Source organism: Ranitomeya variabilis, chromosome 2 (assembly GCF_051348905.1).
Source record: "Ranitomeya variabilis isolate aRanVar5 chromosome 2, aRanVar5.hap1, whole genome shotgun sequence".
Classification (NCBI taxonomy): Eukaryota; Metazoa; Chordata; class Amphibia; order Anura; family Dendrobatidae; genus Ranitomeya; species Ranitomeya variabilis.
Window position 1 is genome coordinate 873,300,055 of NC_135233.1, and position 20,985 is coordinate 873,321,039.

General features: G+C 44.6%; 1 protein-coding gene across 1 annotated transcript in view; it reads right to left on the reverse strand.

The window, feature by feature from the left end:
• Positions 1-20,985, reverse strand: part of LOC143808065 (putative cation-transporting ATPase 13A4) — a 597,320-nt gene that overhangs the window by 185,834 nt on the left and 390,501 nt on the right. Inside the window, exons 17-18 of the mRNA XM_077290324.1 lie at positions 20,412-20,529; positions 5,695-5,819 (exon numbers count right to left, since the gene is read on the reverse strand). Coding sequence (XP_077146439.1) covers positions 5,695-5,819; positions 20,412-20,529 — 243 coding nt within the window. The remainder of the gene's footprint in view (positions 1-5,694; positions 5,820-20,411; positions 20,530-20,985) is intronic.

Consider the following 20,985-nt stretch of genomic DNA (forward strand, 5'->3'; position numbering starts at 1 on the left):
TCAGGAATAGTGTTGAGCATTCCGATACCGCAAGTATCGGGTATCGGCCGATACTTGCGGTATCGGAATTCCGATACCGAGTTCCGATACTTTTGTGGTATCGGGAATCGGTATCGGATCCATATTACTGTGTAAAATAAAGAATTAAAATAAAAAATATTGATATACTCACCTCTCCGGAGGCCCCTGGACTAGTGTTGAGCGATACCGTCCGATACTTGAAAGTATCGGTATCGGAAAGTATCGGCTGATACCGACAAAGTATCGGATCTAATCCGATCCCGATACCAATACAAGTCAATGGGACACCAAGTATCGGACGGTATCCTGTATGGTTCCCAGGGTCTGAAGGAGAGGAAACTCTCCTTCAGGCCCTGGGATCCATATCAATGTGTAAAAGAAAGAATTAAAATAAAAAATAGGGATATACTCACCCTCTGACGCGCCCTGGACTTTACCGCCATAACCGGGAGCCGTTGTACCTAAGAATGCGCGCTTGAAGGGCCTTAGATGATGTCACGGCGCTCTGATTGGTCCGTAGCGGTCGCGTGACCGCTACGCGACCAATCACAAAGCCGTGACGTCACCTAAGGTCTTTCAAGCGCTTGAAATACCTTAGAAGATGTCCGCAGCTTCTGATTGGTCGCGTAGCCCTTAGGTGACGTCACGGCTTTGTGATTGGTCGCGTAGCGGTCACGCGACCGCTACGCGACCAATCAGAAACTGCTGACGTCTTCTAAGGTATTTCAAGCGCTTGAAAGACCTTAGGTGACGTCACGGCTTTGTGATTGGTCGCGTAGCGGTCACGCGACCGCTACGGACCAATCAGAGCGCCGTGACGTCATCTAAGGCCCTTCAAGCGTGCATTCTTAGGTACAACGGCTCCTGGTTACGGCGGTAAAGTCCAGGGGCCGTCGGAGAGGTGAGTATATCCCTATTTTTTATTTTAATTCTTTCTTTTACACATTGATATTAATCCCGATACCGATTCCCGATACCACAAAAGTATCGGATCTCGGTATCGGAATTCCGATACCGCAAGTATCGGCCGATACCCGATACTTGCGGTATCGGAATGCTCAACACTACCCTGGACATCACCGCTGGTAACCGGCAGCTTTCTTTGCTTAAAATGAGCGCATTTAGGGCCTTCCATGACGTCACGGCTTCTGATTGGTCGCGTGCCGCCCATGTGACCGCCACGTGACCAATCACAAGCCGCGACGTCATTCTCAGGCCCTAAACTCCTCATTCTAGGAATTTAGGACCTGAGAATGACGTCGCAGCTTGTGATTGGTCGCGTGGTGGTCACATGAGCGGCACGCGACCAATCAGAAGCCGTGACATCATGGAAGGCCCTAAACGCGCTCATTTTAAGCAAAGAAGGCTGCCGGTTACCAGCGGTGATGTCCAGGGGCCTTTGGAGAGGTGAGTATATCAATATTTTTTATTTTAATTCTTTATTTTACACATTAATATGGATCCCAGGGCCTGAAGGAGAGTTTCCTCTCCTTCAGACCCTGGGAACCATCAGGATACCTTCCGATACTTGGTGTCCCATTGACTTGTATTGGTATTGGGTATCGGTATCGGCGATATCCGATACTTTTTGGGTATCGGCCGATACTATCCGATACCGATACTTTCAAGTATCGGACGGTATCGCTCAACACTAGTCAGGAGGAATTGTGGTCCACACCTCTTTGCAGATCATCTCTAAGTCATTAAGACTTTGAGGCTTTCGCTTGGCAACTCGGAGCTTCATCTCCCTCCATAAGTTTTCTATGGGACTAAGGACTGGAGACTGGCTACGCCACTCCATGACCTTAATGTGCTTCTTTTTGAGCCACTATTTTGTTGCTTTAGCTGTATATATTGGGTCATTGTCTTGCTAGAAGACCCAGCCATGACCCATTTTAAACCCCTCCACGATATGCACCGTACTGGTACAGCACATGTTGTGTCTCCCCCTTTGATGTGGGCTCTGGTGCTGAGCCCCAAATTCTCCAGCACTTCTCAATTGTTTTGAACAGCTGACATGTGCCCGGAACAGGAGCGGGTGGAATCGGGATCCACCCACCAGTTAACCTGTTAAATGATGCTGTCAAACTGACAGTGGCAATTAGCGCGCTTCCGGCAATGGCACCGAAAATCTGCCTATTAGTGACCCCCTTCACATGATCGTGGGTCACCAATGGGTCGGCATGACAACCAGAGGTCTCCTGCAGACCTCTATAGTTGTTCATGCCGGATTGCTAAGAACACCGCTTGGTGGTCGGTGCTAATAGCAAGTCAGCAATTCTGCTACATACAGGTGATCTGATCATCGCCTGTATGTAGCAGAGCCAATCAGGTTATGGAAGCTTCTTGTCTTCCAAAGAGACCATTGAAGCATGACAAAAGTAAAAAAAATGATTTTAAAAATATAAAAAGAATAAAAAAAATATAAAAGTTCAAATCACCTCCCTTTCGCCCCATTCAAAATAAAACAATAAAAGAAAATCAAACATACACATATTTTTTATCACCGCCTTCAGAATCATCCGATCTATCAATATGAAAAAATAATTAACTTGATCACTAGTGTTGAGCGATACCTTTCGATATGCATTGGTATCGGTATCGGATAGTATCGGCCGATACCGGCAAAATATCGGATCTCGCCGATACCCGATACCAATGCATTTCAATGGGACGCAAAGTATCGGAATGGTTCCCAGGGTCTGAAGGAGAGGAAACTCTCCTTCAGGCCCTGGGATCCATATTGATGTGTAAAGTAAAGAATTAAAATAAAAAATATGGATATACTCACCTCTCCGGCGGGCCCTGGACCTTACCGATGTAACCGGGAGTCTCCGTTCCTAATAATGAGCGCGTGAAGGGCCTTCGATGACGTCGCAGCTTCTGATTGGTCGCGTGACCGCTCATGTGACCGCTCGCGCGACCAATCAAAAGCTGCGACGTCATCGAAGGTCCTTCACGGGCTCATTCTTGTGAACGGAGGCTCCCGGTTACATTTCGGTAAGGTCCAGGGCCCGCCGGAGAGGTGAGTATATCCATATTTTTTATTTTAATTGATATACTCACCTATCCGGTGGCCCCTGGACCTTACCGATGTAACCGGGAGCCTCCGTTCCTAAGAATGAGCCCGTGAAGGACCTGCGATGACGTCGCGGCTTCTGATTGGCCGCGTGAGCGGTCACATGAGCGGTCACGCGACCAATCAGAAGCCACGACGTCATCGAAGGCCCTTCACGCACTCATTCCTAGGAACGGAGACTCCCGGTTACATCGGTAAGGTCCAGGGCCCGCCGGAGAGATGAGTATATCCATATTTTTTATTTTAATTCTTTATTTTACACATGAATATGGATCCCGATACCGATTCCCGATATCACAAAAGTATGGGAACTCGGTATCGGAATTCCGATACCGCAAGTATCAGCCGATACCCGATACTTGCGGTATCAGAATGCTCAACACTACTGATCACAAAACGGCCTAACAAGAAAAAAATAAAAAATGCCAGAATTATGTTTTTATGGTTGCTGCAAGATTACATTAAAATGCAAAAACGGGCGATTAAAAGATTGTATCTGCACCAAAATGGTATCATTAAAAAGTCAGCATGCAAAAAATAAGCCCTCACTCAACCCAAGATGACAAAAAATGGAGACGCTACATGTCTTGGACATTGATGCAATTATTTTCTTTTTGTAACAAACTTTGGATTTTTTTTTCACCACTTAAATAAAAAAAAAAATAGATATCTTTGGGGTCTATGAACTCATAATGACCTGGAGAATCATAGTGACAGATCAGTTTTGCATTTGGTGAGCATGGTAAAAAAAAAAAAAAAAAAAAAAAAAAACAGCTGTAGAATTGCACTTTTTGCAATTTCACTACAGTTGGAAATTTTGTTCCCATTTTTGGGTACAAGATATGGTAAAACCAATGATGTTGTTCAAATTTACTACTGATCCTGCAAAAAACAAGCCCTTACATGGCCATATTGACCAAAAATCAAAAAGTTATGGCCCTGGGAAGAAGGGGAGCTAAAATCAAAAATGCAAAAATGAAAAAGGGCTGCAGCTCGAAAGGGTTAATGTCCAGGCAGAGGGAAGGAAGTTGTCACTCAGGATTTTATGGTACATGGCTCCATCCATTCTCCCATTGATGCAGTGAAGTAGTCCTGTGCCCTTAGTAGAGTAACACCCCCAAAACATAATGTTTCCACCTCCATGCTTAACAGTGGGGACGGTGTTCTTTGGGTCATAGGCAGCATTTCTCTTCCTCCAAACATGGCATGTTGAGCTAATGCCAAAGACCTCAATTTTTGTCTCATCTGACCACAATAATTTCTCCCAATCACTCACAGAATCATCCAGGTGTTCATTGGCAAACTTTAGATGGGCCTCCACATGTGCCTTCTTGAGCAGGGGAACCTTGCGGGCACCGCAGGATTTTAAACCTTTATGGCTTAATGTGTTAGCTATGGTTTTCTTGGTGACTGCAGTCCCAACTGCTTTAAGATCATTAACAATTTCCCTATGTAGATTTAGGCTGATCTCTCACCTGCCTCATAATCAAGGATACCCCATGATGTGAGAATTTGCATGGTGCCCCAGATCAATGTCGATTGACAGTCATTTTGCATTTCTTCCATTTTCTTACTATTGCACCAACAGTTGTCTCCTTCTGACCTAGCATCTTAATTATGGTTTTGTAGCCCATTCCAGTTTTGTGCTGGTCTATGATCTTGTCCGTAACATCCTTATAAAGCTATTTGGTCTTGCCCATGTTGTGGAGGTTAGAGTCTGACTGATTAATTGAGCCTGTGGATAAAAGTCTTTTATAAAGGTGACTATATAAGGCTGTCTTTAATGTAGGTAGCGAGTTGATTAGGAGCATCTAACTGGTCTGTAGGAGCCAGGACTTATAATGGTTGGTAGGGGATCAAATACTTATTTCTCACTGCAAAATGCAAATAAATGTATATAATTTATACAATGTGATTTTCTGGATTTTATTTTTGATATTCTATCTCTCAATGTTAAAATTAACCTACCCTTAAAATTACAGATTGTTCATGTCTTTGTCAGTGGGCAAACTTACAAAATCAGCAAGGGATCAAATACTTATTTTCCCCACTGTAAATATTTTAAAAGCATATTTTAAAGGACAATCAGTGTCTTAAATGTGTCTAAAATAGAGGGTATTGCTTTTAGAAGCCTCAGGAAACTAAAACATTTGGACTGTGTAACCCCTGTAACATTTCCAGTAACACCAATAACAGTCCAATTATGCTTTTGTAAAAAAAAAAATTAAGTATGAAATAATGATAAACATCTACTATTACATTATGGGATCTTAACTACAACTGATTAAAAAATATATAATTATTGTCCGGTTCACAGAGTTTGTAGCTTTTCTTACTCTGCACAGGACTCTAGGTTTGTTTTGGGTAACACCAATAACACCCAGTTTAAACATTTTTTTCACTATAGAAACTGCAATTTTACCACATATGTTTAAAATATATATTAAGACATATCTGTTTTTGCCATAAAAACAAATGTAGCATATTTCCTTATTTATCCAATTTAATTTTTGTGAATGTAACACCCATAACTATGAATTCACCCAAAAGCAACTTCCAGGAATATAATAATAAATAAATGAGCAAAAACATACCTGTGACCATGACAGTCCTAATATTGGCTTCAATGAGTTCCTGCAGTACTGAACTGGTCTCTGGTTTAAGTTGATTTTCAAAGATCAGTAGGCCAAGAAATGTAAGGTCACGCTCCACTGCTTCCCTTTTAAGATAAAATGTTTTCATTAAAACAGCAGTAAAGTTGTGTCCTTCATTCATGTCATTATCTTTGGATAGTACTTGTCCAGCATTTAGATTCCTCTGTCACTTATTCTCCCTTTGTTGAGTAGTACTCAACTGGCAATTACTTTCTTGCAATTAAAGGAAATCTGACAGCTGTTACATGCGGCCGATCCATGAGCACTTAGGGTATGTTTCCACGGTCAGGATGGCCGGCGGTATCGCCGCAGCAGCGAAGCCGCTCGGCGCTAAGCCCCGCCCCCTTTCTGGGATGCGATCATGCCGGATGTGTTAACTCTTCACATCCGGGATGATCGCTCTCTCCCATAGCGCCCTGTGATATACCTTGGGTGGACGCTGCATCCCTGTTGTGAATTGTATTTCTTGGCTCCCTCTTGTGTTCTCTAGCGGTATTACACTTGGATTGTCTGTCTCCAGGTTTTTTCCCACCTGGGTCGTTTGGCCTGGGTGTTCCTATTTAGACTTCCTGGAAACTCAGTATGGTGCCTGGAATCGATGTAACCAGTCTAAGTCCTTTGGCTCCTGTCTCCTGCTTTTTGCAAAATAAGCTAAGTCCTGTTTCCTTATTTTTGTTTATTCGCATTACTGATATTTTGTTCCAGCTAGTAATAAGTTGATTCTGATTTTTGCTGGAAGCTCAAGGGGGCTGATATTCTCCCCCCGCACCGTTAGTCGGTGCGGGGGTTCTTGGATATTCAGCGTGGATATTTTGGTAGGGTTTTTTGCTGACCGAATAAGTTCTCTTTCTATTTTCTGCTATTAATTAGTGGGCCTCACTTTGCTAAATCTAGTTCATACTTACGTTTGTCTTTTCTTCTTACTTCACCGTTATTATTTGTTGGGGGCTTGTATCATACCTTTGGGGTTCCCTTCTCTGGAGGCAAGTGAGGTCTTATTTTCTCTGAAAGGGTTAGTTAGTTCTCCGGCTGGTGCGAGACGTCTAGAATCAATGTAGGTACATTCCCTGGCTACTGTTAGTTGTGTGCTAGGATCAGATATTCGGTCAGCCTAGTTACCACCTCCCTTGGAGCTGGATTTTGTGTTACGGACTTAGTTTTGTATATTTGAGATCCTCTACCACTAGGATCACAACACATCCCCGCAAGGTGTACGGACATGCTGCGATCTGAAAAGACGCGCAGCATGTCCGTAGTCGCAGGGCCGCCGCGTGCGGGTTTCCACGCATAGTGGAGATGGGATTTCATAAAATCCCCTCCACTATGCTGGAACATCTGGACGCTGCTTGTTTGACGCTGCAGCTCTGCGCAGCATCAAACAAGCAGCGTTTCCTGACCGTGGAAACATAACCTTAGGGTATGTGTCCACGTTCAGGATTGCATCAGGATTTGGTCAGGATTTTCCATCAGTATTTGTAAGCCAAAACCAGGAGTGGAACAATTAGAGGAAAAGTATAACAGAAACATATGCACCACTTCTGTATTTATCACCCACTCCTGGTTTTGGCTTACAAATACTGATGAAAAATCCTGACCAAATCCTGATGCAATCCTGAATGTGGACACATACCCTAAGACACTGGCTGTATGATTTCAGCCAGGTATGTTTGCCTCTGAAATGCTGCAACATTTCAGAGAAAAACATACTTTAAAAGTCACCGGGGATCAAGTGGCACAGGAGACTAGTCAATTAATAGTGGACCCTTGTCAGCTAAAGACCCACCAGCTACCTTTGGAGAAACAGGTCTCTTTGTAGAAACCCAGGCAGAGACAAACCTGTCACTCAAGGGGAGTGGGTAAGGAGAAGCCACCAGGAACCTCCCTGTCTGGCTAGTCTCCTTGGCAATTTATAATGTTTGTTTCTCTCAGTAAGGCTGGGGTCACACTTGGCGTAAGACAATACGCCACATATTATACGTCCATACTACGGCCGTAATACGGAGAAATGTTCCCAAAATATTGTTCCGTAGTCAGGGTGTGTCAGCGTATTTTGCGCATGGCATCCTCCGTATGTAATCCGTATGGCATCCGTACTGCGAGATTTTCGCGCAGGCTTGCAAAACTGACATCTAATGGATTTATGTGCTCAAATGTTCATTAAAACATATATACAGTATATATATATATATATATATATATATATATATATATATATATATATATGTCATTGAGACACATATATATATATATTCTGTATTTAGATTTCATTCAGCGCGATATCTGTGAAAAGTCGGTAATTCAATTGCCGGCTTTTCATTTCTCCTGCACAAACCCGACAGGATATGAGGCATGGTTTACATATAGTAAACCATCTCATATCCCCATTTTTTTTGGCATATTCCACACTACTAATGTTAGCAGTGTGTATGTGCAAAATTTCAGCGCTGTAGCTGCTAAAATAAAGGGTTAAATGGCGGAAAAAATTGGCGTGGGCTCCCGCGCATTTTTCTCCGCCAGAATGGTAAAGCCAGTGACTGAGGGCAGATATTAATAGCCAGGAGAGGGTCCATGGTTATTGGCCCCCCCGTGGCTAAAAACATCTGCCCCCAGCCACCCCAGAAAAGGCACATCTGGAAGATGCGCCTATTCTGGCACTTGGCCACTCTCTTCCCACTCCCTGTAGCGGTGGGATATGTGGTAATGAAGGGTTAATGCCACCTTGCTATTGTAAGGTGACATTAAGCCAGATTAATAATGGAGAGGCGTCAATTATGACACCTATCCATTATTAATCCAATTGTATGAAAGGGTTAAAACACACACACACACATGATTTTAAAGTATTTTAATGAAATAAACACAGCGGTTGCTTTAATAATTTATTGCTCTCTCAATCCATTTGCAGACCCTCGCTTGGCAAAATAATAAACGCACAAGATACATACCTTCTGATGTCCTATCACGTCCAACGAGGTAATCCATCTGAAGGGGTTAACTAATATTACAGGCACGAGCTGTGATAAACCACTCGCTCATGCCTGTAATCCCCGGGTGCTGAAAAGAAAGCAGAGTGATCTATACTTACATTCAGTACCTCACAGCCTGAGGTTACGGGCAGAGAGCCACACTAAGTCTCCAGGAGCAAAGGTCGGAGAGGGGCACCGATGCGCATCGGCAGAGACCCTCATTCTCTCATTGGAGGCCCGGATGGCATCCTGAGTGTGGTCCCAAATGTCCCGTGACTCCACAGCCCAGTCTTCCACCCTGGAATCAGCGGAAGACACGGGCATAGGCACAGGAACCCGCGGATGCTAGCCGTAATTAAGGAGGAATGGAGTCTAACCAGTGGATTCAGCTACGGCGTTGTTAAGCACAAACTCCGCCCACGGTAGCAAGGATGCCCAGTCATCCTGACTGGCAAAAACAAAATGTCGCAGATATGTGACCAGGGTCTGGTTGGCCCTCTCTACCAACCCATTTGTCTCGTGATGATATACTGAAGAGAGATTCAACTCAATGCTGAATAGATGACTAAGCTCTCCCCAGAACCGAGACGCAAACTGGGGACCCCGGTCACTGACAATTTTGTCCGGCATACTGTGTAGGCGAAAGATATGTTTAATAAAAAACGTTGCCAGAGCCCGTGCAGAAGGCAGCCGTGGAAGAGGCACCAAGCGGACCATTTTAGAAAAATGGTCGGTGATCACCCAAATAATGCTGCAGCTACGAGACTTGGGTAAGCACACCACAAAATCCATCCTGACCATCTCCCAGGGCCTGTCCATCACCTGCAGGAGGTAAAGCAATCCTGCTGGCCCTTGTCGAGGGGATTTGTTCTTGGTGCAGGAAACACACGCCCAAACATAGTCACCGACGTCGCGGGCCATATGCGGCCACCAATATGTCCTCGCCAGCAGCTCAGATGTCCCTTTGGTCCCAAAATGTCCACCCACCCTGGACGAGTGAGCCCAAGAGAGAACCTCCGGACACAAATTTGATGGTACAAAAGTCTTGCCCGGAGGCACAGACTCTAGTGAAACTGGAGCCACAGTTCTCAGGCTCTCAGAAGGGACAATAAGCTGAGGCACCTCTTCCTCCTCCTCAGATGATACAACGGAGTGAGAAAGAGAGCATCGGCATGGATGTTCTTCTCCCTGGAGAGAAAATAGAGGATGAAACGGAACCGGGAGAAGAACAGGGAGCATCTGGCCTGGTGAGAATATAACCGCTGGGCTGTCTGTAAGTAGACCAAATTTTTGTGGTGTGTGAATACTTGGAAGGGAAAGCGAGTCCCCTCCAAAAGATGTCTCCACTCAGAGAAAGCCAACTTCATTGCTAGCAACTCCCTGTCCCCGATGGAATAATTCCTCTCCGCTGGTGTGAAGGTCTTGGAAAAGAAGAAGCAAGGATGCTTCCGACCTTGAGCATCCTTTTGAAAGAGGACTGCTCCAGCACCATCGGATGAGGCATCCACCTCCATTATAAACGGTTTATCTACATTGGGGCAATGTAGGATGGGAGCGCTAGCAAAATGAGACTTAATAGAAGTGAAGGCCTTGGAGACCTCTTCAGACCACAATTTTGGATTTGCTCCCTTCTTGGTGAGGGCTACCAAGGGAGCTACCAAAGTTGAGAAATGAGGAATGAACTGGCGATAATAGTTAATGAACCCCATAAAGCGCTGCACCGATTTAAGAGAATCGGGTTCTTGCCAGTCCATCACAGCCTGTAGTTTTGCAGGATCCATAGCCAATCCCTGGGCAGAGATGATATAGCCCAGGAAAAGTAAGGACTCCTGCTCAAACACACATTTCTCCAACTTGGCGTAGATGAAATTTGCCTGCAAGAGGTCGAAGACTCTGCAAACATCTCTCCGGTGGGAGTCAATATCTGGAGAGTAGATGAGAATATCATCAAGAAAGACTATGACCGAGGTGGAGAGCATATCCAGAAGATGTCATTTACAAAGTCTTGGAAAATGGCTGGGGCATTACAGAGCCCAAAGTGCATCACTAGGTATTCATAGTGCCCATCCCTGGTGTTAAAAGCCATCTTCCATTCGTCCCCGGGGGAGGCTTAGCACCAGGCAAGAGTTCAATAGGACAGTCATAGGGGGCTATAATGCTTTTATTTTCGCTGATGATGCTGAATGGTGGCTCATTTTTTGCGGGACAAGATGACGTTTTCGGTGATACAATGTTTATTTATATCCGTCTTTTTGATCGCGTGTTATTCCACTTTTTTTTCCAGCGGTATGATGTTAAAGCATTGTTTGTTGCCTAGTTTATTTTAAGGTGTTCACTGAAGGGGTTAACTAGTGGAACAGTTTTATAGGTTGGGTCGTTACGGACGCGGCGATTCTAAATATGTGTACTTTTATTGTTTTTTTTATTTACATAAAGAAATATATTTATGGGAACAATATTTATTTTTCATTTATTTATTTAGGATTTTTTTTTTACACATGTAAATATTTTTTTTTTAGTTTGTCCCAGAGTGAGACATCATGTTATAGTGTCAGGTCGCTGATCTGACACTTTGCAGTGCACTGTGTCAGATCAGCGATCTGACAGGCACTGCAGGAGGCACCTCCCTACAGGACCCGGAAGGAGCCCCGTGGCCATCTTGGATACGGGGCCTGCAGGGAGGAGGACGGAGGAGATGCTCGGACCCGAGGGTCTCAGGGAAACACTCAGGGAGCCCCCTCCCAGCGCGATGCTTCCCTATGCCGCCAGAACGCTGCGATCATGTTTGTTCGCAGTGTTCCGGGGGTTAATGTGCCAGGAGCTGTCTGTGACCACTCCTGGCACATAGAGCCAGATGTCAGCTGTGATGTATGGCCAACTCCCACATGGATGCATTGATGTAGCAAAAGAAACGTGGGAGGTGGAGTCCACACCCTACCAGAGTGTGATCGAGCATGTGGCCCAGATGCAAGAGAGGATTGCTAAGTTGATGCCCCTTGTGAGAGAACACCTCCACAAAACACAAGAGGTGCAATCGAGAATCTACAATCAGTCAGCAAGGGTGAGACAGTTCAACCCAGGGGATCAAATACTGATGCTGGTGCCTATTGTGGAGACCAAATTCCTGGCCAAGTGACAGGGTCCCTATGAGGTAGTGGAGAAAGTTGGGGATGTCAACTACAAAATCCACCAACCGGGGAAGCAGAAGCCTTACCAGGTGTATTACGTGAACCTGATCAAACCTTGGTAGGACAGAGAAACTGAGGAAAACTCTTGTCCGCTAGCTCAGTCCAAGGTCAGTGTAGAAGATGTCAAGGTGGCAGACACCTTACCCTGCTTGCAGAAGAAACAGTGCCAGGAGTTACCGCAGCAGAACATAGACCTTTTCTCAGAACTCCCGGGGTGTATGAAGATTATAGAGCATGAGGTTCTGACGGAGCCTTATGTCCGGGTCAATGTGAAACTATATCAGATTCCTGAAGCTCACCAAGAGGTAATCTTGAAGGAGGTAAAGCAGATGCTGAGCCTGGGAGTCATCGAAGAGTCCAAAAGTGGCTGGTCCAGTCCAATAGTCTTGGTTCCAAATCCAGATGGGGAATGGCGGTTTTGCACTGACTACAGGAAGCTGAACAAAGTCTATAAGTGCGATGCTTACCCAATGCCTCAGGTCGATGAACTGATTGAGAGGCTAGGGCCAGCTTGGTATGATACTACCCTTGACCTCACAAAAGGATATTGGCAAATCCCTATGTCCCAAGAAGCCAACGAGAAGACTGCCTTTTAGCGATGAGTAAGCATGCTCTGTCATGCTCGGTTCTCACCCGAGCATCGAAGTGCTCGGTGAGCGCTGAGTATTTCCGGGGTTGTTCGGCGGTAGCTCGGGTCCCCACCCTGCATGTTTGGCTCTCTATAGAGCATCAGTCAACATGCAGGGATTGTCTGCCATGCACTGTAATGCCGCAGCCATGTTGGTTGTGGCATTACAGTGATTGGATAGTCGCACAGCGTCATCAGATCTATATCAGACCTGGTGCCGCCCTGCTTGTCCCAGTCAGCTCCAGACTTAGGCAGTGTAGGGAGAGGTGCTGCTGAGATAGGGAGAGATCTGGTGGTGTATAAGTTAGTGTGGGTATTCCATATAGAATACACAAATCCAGAAAACTAGCAGTCCTTCTGAGGACTAATTACAGTGTATATAGGTATCAGTGGTAGGCAAGCAGTGTATGTGGCAGACTTCATTGCATACACCAAGAGGGTCCATTCCATTACTGTCTGCTGATGCTGCCTATTACAGATATTTACTGTATATACATTGTTTCAAGTATCAGTGGCCAAGAAAAATTTTTTTTGCATCTTAATCCTGATTATTTAATAAAAAAGCAATCCAGAGCACACCGTTTATTATTTCCATTAGCTTGTTGGCACTGCAGAATACAGCCAGATCCTTTCCATAGTACAGCATGAAAATTGAGCTATTTTAAACAGGATTTTTGCCGTCACAGAGATCACATCTGAGTGCGCAGAAAATTCTGCCATATCTGTGCTACTGTAAAATTTTGTTGGAGTGTGTGAAACAATTTATTGACACCACATTGGTGAAAAAAATAGTTAACTACAGGGCAGATATTTAACACTGGGTTTTGTCTGCCACATGGGTCGCATATCAGTGCACTCAAAATTGTGCCATTTCAGGGCTCCATTTAATTTTTTGCTGTATCTTAGCCTAGTTATTGACACCCATTTGCTGAAAAAAAATACAGGCCAGATAGTTGAAAATGGGGTATCTCCGTCACAGGCCTCATATATCAATGTGCTCAAAATTGTGCCATTTCAGGGCTCCATTGCATTTTTTCGCTGTGTCTTAGCCTAGTACATCTCACTGACGGCACTCTGGATTAACATAGTGGAAGCCAGTACCAAGTCGGACCTTGGGAAGGAAGACCTCCTCCCAATGCCAAGGATTTCAAGTTATGAGTAATGACTAAGGAGCATATTTGGCCCTGAAATGCATAAACCGGTGTCTGGGACCCCTGCTATTTATGGCATTTTTCAGTTGGCCATGCTTTTAAGTGAAGATTTTCGAATAAAGCCTATTGGAGTGCAACCTCTTGGTGCTGGATTTTTTACTACTTGTTGGATTTTCCTAGGATGGCAGCCATGCACAGAGTTGACAGGTGAGCTGAAAAATACTTTTTTTTTACTCAACGCCAAGGATTGTGGGCCCTAAGTCAATCAGGGTTGCTCCCACAGTCTACAGCTCCTGCACCTCATTCTCTTCAGACTCCATCTCCAAAATGACTACATCAGTTACAAACTGGAAGCACTGCAGGTGACAAGGCGCACAATGCTGAAGAGTTGTGGACAGCTCTGAAAGAGGCAAGCTCACACACGTACCATACCTCGCCCATATGCTTAACTTTGTTGTTCAACTGCTTCTCAAAAGCTACTCGAAGCTGCCGGATCTGCTTGTGAATGTACGCTGCCTGTCTGCCCATTTTAGAAAGTCAGCTACAGCTTCCGCCGCCATTGCCATGCTTCAGCAGGGTTTGCAGCTTCCGGCTCACCGACTGTTTGATGTCCCCTCTGCACTACATATGTTGGAAAGGATTTGAGAGCTGAAGAGGGCAATTGTTGACTACCAGCATCAAGAAGGCTGTCAGTATTTAGTTCAGACTCCACACATAAGACCTCAGGAATGGACGTGGATGTCAGACATATGTACCATCCTCCAAAACCTTGAGGACTCCACCAAGATGGTGAGTGGCGATGACACCATAATTAGCGTCACCATCCCACTTTTCTGTGTTCTGAAATGCTCTCTGCTCACAATCAAAAATGATATGAAATTCAAAATTCACCGCACACTCTGTCCATATGGTGATGCAAAAAATTATATTTGTTACACTTGATGACAATAAAATAATCATAGAGCAGAGAAAAGAAAAAAAAGAAAAATATTTTAAGCGACTATATTCAATTTTGACATTTCAACCTATCCTAGGTTTTATTCAATACATCACCAGTTTGCTGTCATTCCTGTGTGGTCCTTAGGAATGTAAGGAGTATAGCGATATGCTTACAGTGGTGTCCAAGGCAGCTCTCCTGTGCTCAGCTTCTAGCTGCTGCTATGGTATACTTTAATTAGTGTGCACAGATGTGTCCCGCTCTCAGCCCTCTGCTGCTCAGAGGACCATGCAGGCATGACAGCAAAGCTCTCTCCACCTTGGAGTGCCCTGCCACTAGCGTTTTGTCAAAGCGGGTTTTTAGTTCTGTTGGTGGAAGTACAACTGATAAGCGCATTCGCCTGTCAACTGGATTGGGCCAGAGTTCCCTACGCCACTGAATGATATCAGCATAATGTAAACTCAAATCCATTGTCTTTTTTTGGGAGGTCTGTTACCATGCACCTCTTCACCCCCACACATGGGTATATGCTTCCTGATTTTGGCTGATGGGCATTACACTTATAGGAGACCAGCTCCTTTGTAATGGGAACAGATTTTTAGGAGGCCCTCCTTCATGTCTCTTCTAAGGGGTATTGGGGTGCATCCAAATTTGGGGCAGGCCTTGCATTCACTGCATAGGCAAAAAGTAATGGAGACTCACTTCCTAATAATGGGAACTGTAGGGTTGGTCATCTTCAACAATGCAATTCTCCACTGCCGGGTGTTCAGCCTCAACAGTGCAATGCTCCACTGCTGTGTCTTCAGCCTCAACAATGCAATTGTCTACTGCAAATTCTTCAGGTTCACCACTGCAATTAACCAATGCATGTTCTTTAGCCTCAACACAGCAATTCTCCACTGCAGTTTCTTCAGCTTCAATACTGAAATTCTTCACTGTAGGTTTTTCAGCCTTAATAATGCTGGGTCTTCATCCTCAACGCTGCAATTCTCCAATGCAGGTTCTTCAAGTTCAACACTAATATGCTCCACTGCCAGGTGTTCAGCCTCAACACTGCAATGCTCCAGTGCTAGATGTTCAGCCTCAACACTGCAATGCTCCACTGCCGTGTCTTCAGCCTCAACACTGCAATTGTCCACTGCAGGTCCTTCAAGCTCACCACTGCAATTCACCAATGCAGGTTCTTCAGTCTCAACACTGAAATTCTCCACTGCAGTTTCTTCAGCCTCAACACGGAAATTCTCCACTGCTGGTTTTTCAGCTTCAGCACTGACATTCTCCACTCCCGGGTCTTCATCCTCAACACTGCAATTCTCCAATGCAGGTTCTTCAGGCTCAACACTGAAATGCTGCACTGCCTGGTGTTCAGCCTCAACACTGCAATGATCCACTACCCTGTCTTCATCCTCAACATTGCAATGCTCCACTTCCATGTCTTCAGCCTCAACACTGCAATTGTCCACTGCAGGTTCTTCAAGCTCTCCACTGCAATTCACTGCATAGGCAAACAGTATGAGAGTACCAAATGAGTAATAATGTGAACTTTGGTATCATGTGACCATCCTGGACATCTGTTCAAAGGGTTATTGGATTGCATGTAACTTTGGGGCAAGGCAGACTTTGCATTCAATGCCAGACTAACAGTATGGGAGTACCAAATGAGTAATAATGGGAACTTTGGTTTCAGGTGGCCATCCAGTGCATCTGTTCATAAGGATATTGGAGTGTGTGTAACTTTGGGGCAGGGCAGGCTTTGCATTCAATGCATAGGCAAACTGTATGGGAGTACCAAATGAGTAATAATAGCAACTTTGGTTTCAGGTGGCCATCCAAGACGTCTGTTCAATGGGTTATTGTAGTGCATATAACTTTGGGGCAGGGCAGGCCTTGCATTCAATGCATAGGCAAACAGTATGGGAGTACCAAATGAGTAATTATGAGAACTTTGGTTTCAGGTGGCCATCCAGGACATCTGTTCATTGGGTTATTGTGGTGCCTTCAAATTTGAAGCAGACCTCATGGTCAAACAGTATGGGAGTACCAAATGAGTAATAATGGTAATAATGGGAACTTTGGTTTCATGTGGCCATCAAGGACGTCTGTTCAATGGCTTATTGGGGTGCTTGTAACTTTGGGGCAGGGCAGGCCTTGCATTCAATGCATAGACAACACAGTATGGGAGTACCAAATGAGAAATAATGGGAACTTTGGTTTCATGTGGCCATCCAGAACGTCTGTTCAATGGGTTATTGGGGTGCTAGTAACTTTGGGGCAGGGCAGGCCTTGCATTCAATGCATTGGCAAACAGTATTGGAGTACCAAATGAGTAATAATTGGAACTTTGGTTTCATGTGGCCATCCAGGATGGCTTTTTAACACAGTATGTTAATGTATACCCCCATGGGGAAATGTTTGTCAGCCCATACACTTAGTGCATGGGCATTACAGGTATAGGAGACCAGCTCCTTTGTAATGGGAACATATTTTTAGAAGGAATCCCTCTTTTTTTTTCACCAATAGTAGTCAAGGGCACCTCTACTATAATCTATTGAGTATTTCACGTCCTATATGAAAATGTAGACACAGTAAAATCTTCCAACTCTTCTAGCGACCACTGAAATTTTCAGCAGATTAGATCTCTTGTGGCTCAGTTAGCTCCTCCGTTCCTCGGTTCTTCAGTGATTCTCCATACAGTGAATCCGGGTATTGAATTGCTGATCTTGAAAACCGGTGTATTAACGATGAGAGTGCGGGTAGTAAGCACTGCCCTGGTCGGCGGCAGAACTCACCAAAGCCGTCACTCGTTGTTATCAGCGTGGAGTAGTTGCGTGCTGTAGAAAGTAGCCGCTCGGTTCACTGACAGTGCAGGACCTTGCATGACGTCACAGTCACGTGATAGCACACGGAGAGATTATTTCTAGCGTCGATATACGATTATTTACTTTAATTCTATTATACGACACAGAGAAGTGGTACTATGGCATTATCTGCTGCAAGAATTCAATATAGCAAGCGCCACTGGTGTCTAGATATCTACTCATATTTTTAGAAGGCCCTCCTCCATGTCTCTTCTAAGGGTTATTGGGGTGCATCCAAATTTGGGGCAGGCCTTGCATTTAATTCATATACAATAACAATATAGGAGACCCACTGTTTAATAATGGGAATAACAAAGCATAGCCGGCTGATGAATCTCTAAGAATAGTGAGTGAGGACTGACTGCTGGACCTTTAAGAATAGTATGGCCACCTGATGGCCCTATAAAAATAGGCTTCGTGACTTTCAGAGTCCCACCTTCATAAATGAAACAGGATGTGTCAGATGATGTGTCACACACCACATGGCCAGGTAATTATAACATGTTAAAATGACATTTCCCAGTGAATGCATTTGTCTTGGTTGAAAGCAATGGTAAAAAGGAAAAACGTAGCAAAAACGGAGGAGCATTTTTGTTTTGGGTTATTTATTTTGCCTTATATGCAAATCATTATCCTGGAAAGGAAGTTCCTTAACATATTTCCCAGGAAAATCCATTTTGGTTTTGCTTTTGTATGTTTTATTGTGTGCCTGTAAAAGTGGCGTAAGACTCTGACAACATTGTTCACACCAGTGATCTGGGAGTCAGAAATGCTTCCAGGGGTCTTCCCCATGATGTTCCCATGTCATTTGAGCATTGTTCCCATCCCATCGATTTCTGATGTTTTAAGAACCTAAAAAGACCCCCAGGGGTCCGTGGTTAAAATGCTCGAGTTTCCCATAGACTAAAGGTACCTTCACACTCAGCAACTTTGCAACTAGAACGACAACGATCCGTGACGTTCCAGCGTCCAGGATAGCGATCTCGTTGTGTTTGACACGCAGCAGCGATCTGGATCCTGCTGTGCCATCGCTGGTCGGAGCTAGAAGTCCAGAACTTTATTTCGTCATCAGGTCGGTGTGTATCGTCATGTTTGACATCAAAAGCAACGATGCCAGCAACGTTTTACATGAAGCTAACAACCAGTGAGAACGATAAGTGAGTCGCCGTTACGTCACTGGATCGCTCCTGCATCGTTCTGGAGTTGCTGTGTTTGACGTCTCTACCACGACCTAAACAGCGACGCTCCAGCAATCGGCTCGTTGTCTATATTGCTGCAGCGTCGCTGAGTGTGACGGTACCTTTACATTGGGCTACTTGCTCGGGTCGAGCACACGAGCATTCCAATTTGATTGACCTGAGCAACGAGAACCCAAGCACAGTTTAGTGCTCACCCACCACTACTGCCTTTTCAATGCCAGATGGGAGCTTCCATTACACAAGTCTATCTATGGCTCTCTACATTCTAGAGAGCCATAGACTGTATCATGGCCCCCCACGACATTGTTATCTTCAGCCCGGATTGTTGGAGTCATCTGTGCAAAGTGCAGGTGGCGCTGGATGCTCTACGGATGGCGGTGTTTTCTATTAGCCCCCAAAAATGTGCCTTGAGAATGGAGGAAGTGAGATACTTGGGCTATGTTTTAGGCAGGAGATAAATAAAGCCCTAAATAACTAAAGTTGAGGCAATCCAGGGCTGACCACAACCTCTCTCATAGAAGCAGGTCAGGGCATTGCTGGCTATTACAGCTATAGCAGCTGCCTCTCTGAAAGACCTCCTTAAAGGGACGAAGTCGGCTATTGCTAAGTGGTCTCCAGGAACTGAAGCTGGCCCTGTGCAAACAGCCAGTGTTGGTTGCACCCGATTTCTCTGAGGAGTTTGTGGTCCAGACAGACGCGTGGGATGTCGGGCTAGGCGCTGTTTTATCTCAAGAGGTGAACAGGGAAGAGCGCCCCATCATGTCTCTTAGCCAGAAGTTGTCATCCTTTGAGAAAAACTATTCGATAGTGGAGAAGGAATGTTTAACCATCAAGTGGGAGTTGGACTATCTAAAGTACTAACGATCAGGCAGAAAGTTCAGACTGGTGTCAGATCATGCCCCACTGATGTGGATGAGGGAGAAAAAGTGAACAATGCCCGAGTGACCAGGTGGTTCTTAGCACTTCAGGATTTTAACTTCCATGTGGAACATAGGTCAGGGAAACTGCACGGCAATGCTGATGCTCTGTCTAGAGTCCACTATTTATTGGCAGAAGGTGCCAACCCCCGGGCTTTAGGCAGATGGGAAGGGTAGGTAAGAGGGCCACTGGACAAGTCCTTGAGGGGAGATATATGTCATCTCGGCTGTTATCTAGGATGATATGAGTTTGGAAGTTTGCTCCAGCACCTATAGTACTGAGAGAGTTATTTGAGCCATTCCAGGGACGGGTTTTACGAGCGGGGTAAGGAATGGGAAGGAATGACTGCTCACATAACCCAACCCCAGGGTCATGGTTTGGCAGATAAAATGGAGGCCGGGTATCTCATTCAGGGTCTGTGACTGAAGGTGAGGAGACCTCCAATGTTTGTTGCTAAAGATAATGACCTGAGCAGGCGGACCAGGGCTATATGGGCTATTTACCTGCAGTTTGTGTTTACTTTCAGTGTCTAAAAGCACTGGCCTGAGTGGGCGGTCCCGCAATGGACACATGGACTATTTGTTTTCAGTTTTGTTTTCACTTTGTGCTAGAAAAGGCTCTGTTTTGCTTTGCCTTCCGGAGCGGTTGTGAAGTGCCTACCTCAAGAGCAGCTGAGTGAGTACAGATCCCTACAACCTGTTAATGAATTCAGTATGTCTTATTTCTGCACATCCCTTATTAAAACTGGCATACAAAACTCCAGTCTTAATAAATCAGGGCCTTAATACTTAAGTATATGTAAAAATTATTACCTGTCTGTGTTAAAAGACTTTGGCAGATCTTCTTTTTGCAGTGACCGACAAGCTAGCCCAATTACTCGGAAGCCTTGTACTGTGCAATCATCAAGTTTCTCAGAGAAGTTGTCTGGAACTATTAAGAAATGAGAAACACTACTCAAAATCAAAATTATATATACAGTCATATAGACTGTAGCAAAATACTCTATGTGTTGATTACAGTTCCATGAATTTAGGAAGGAATATACATATTTAATATTTCTGGAAATCATAGCAGACAAACTTAATTTTCCTTTGTATTAGAAGTGAATATTTAATATTGCACATATGCCAAATTGTGCCAAAGTTATGTGCAAAAAAATACTGCAAATTGAACCAGTAGGTGGTATAAAGTTAGATAAATGTTGAAAGATGCCCTGAAGTTAAGGTTTCTATTGCCCTACTTGCTGTTCTCAAAGAAATATCACAAGGGGGGCAATATCAATATCTAAATTACAATAATTTGCATAGCTATATATTCATAACCAATTCATTTTTACTCATTGTGCAAACTTCCTCATTTTGAAGAAGATTTTTGTATTTTATTATC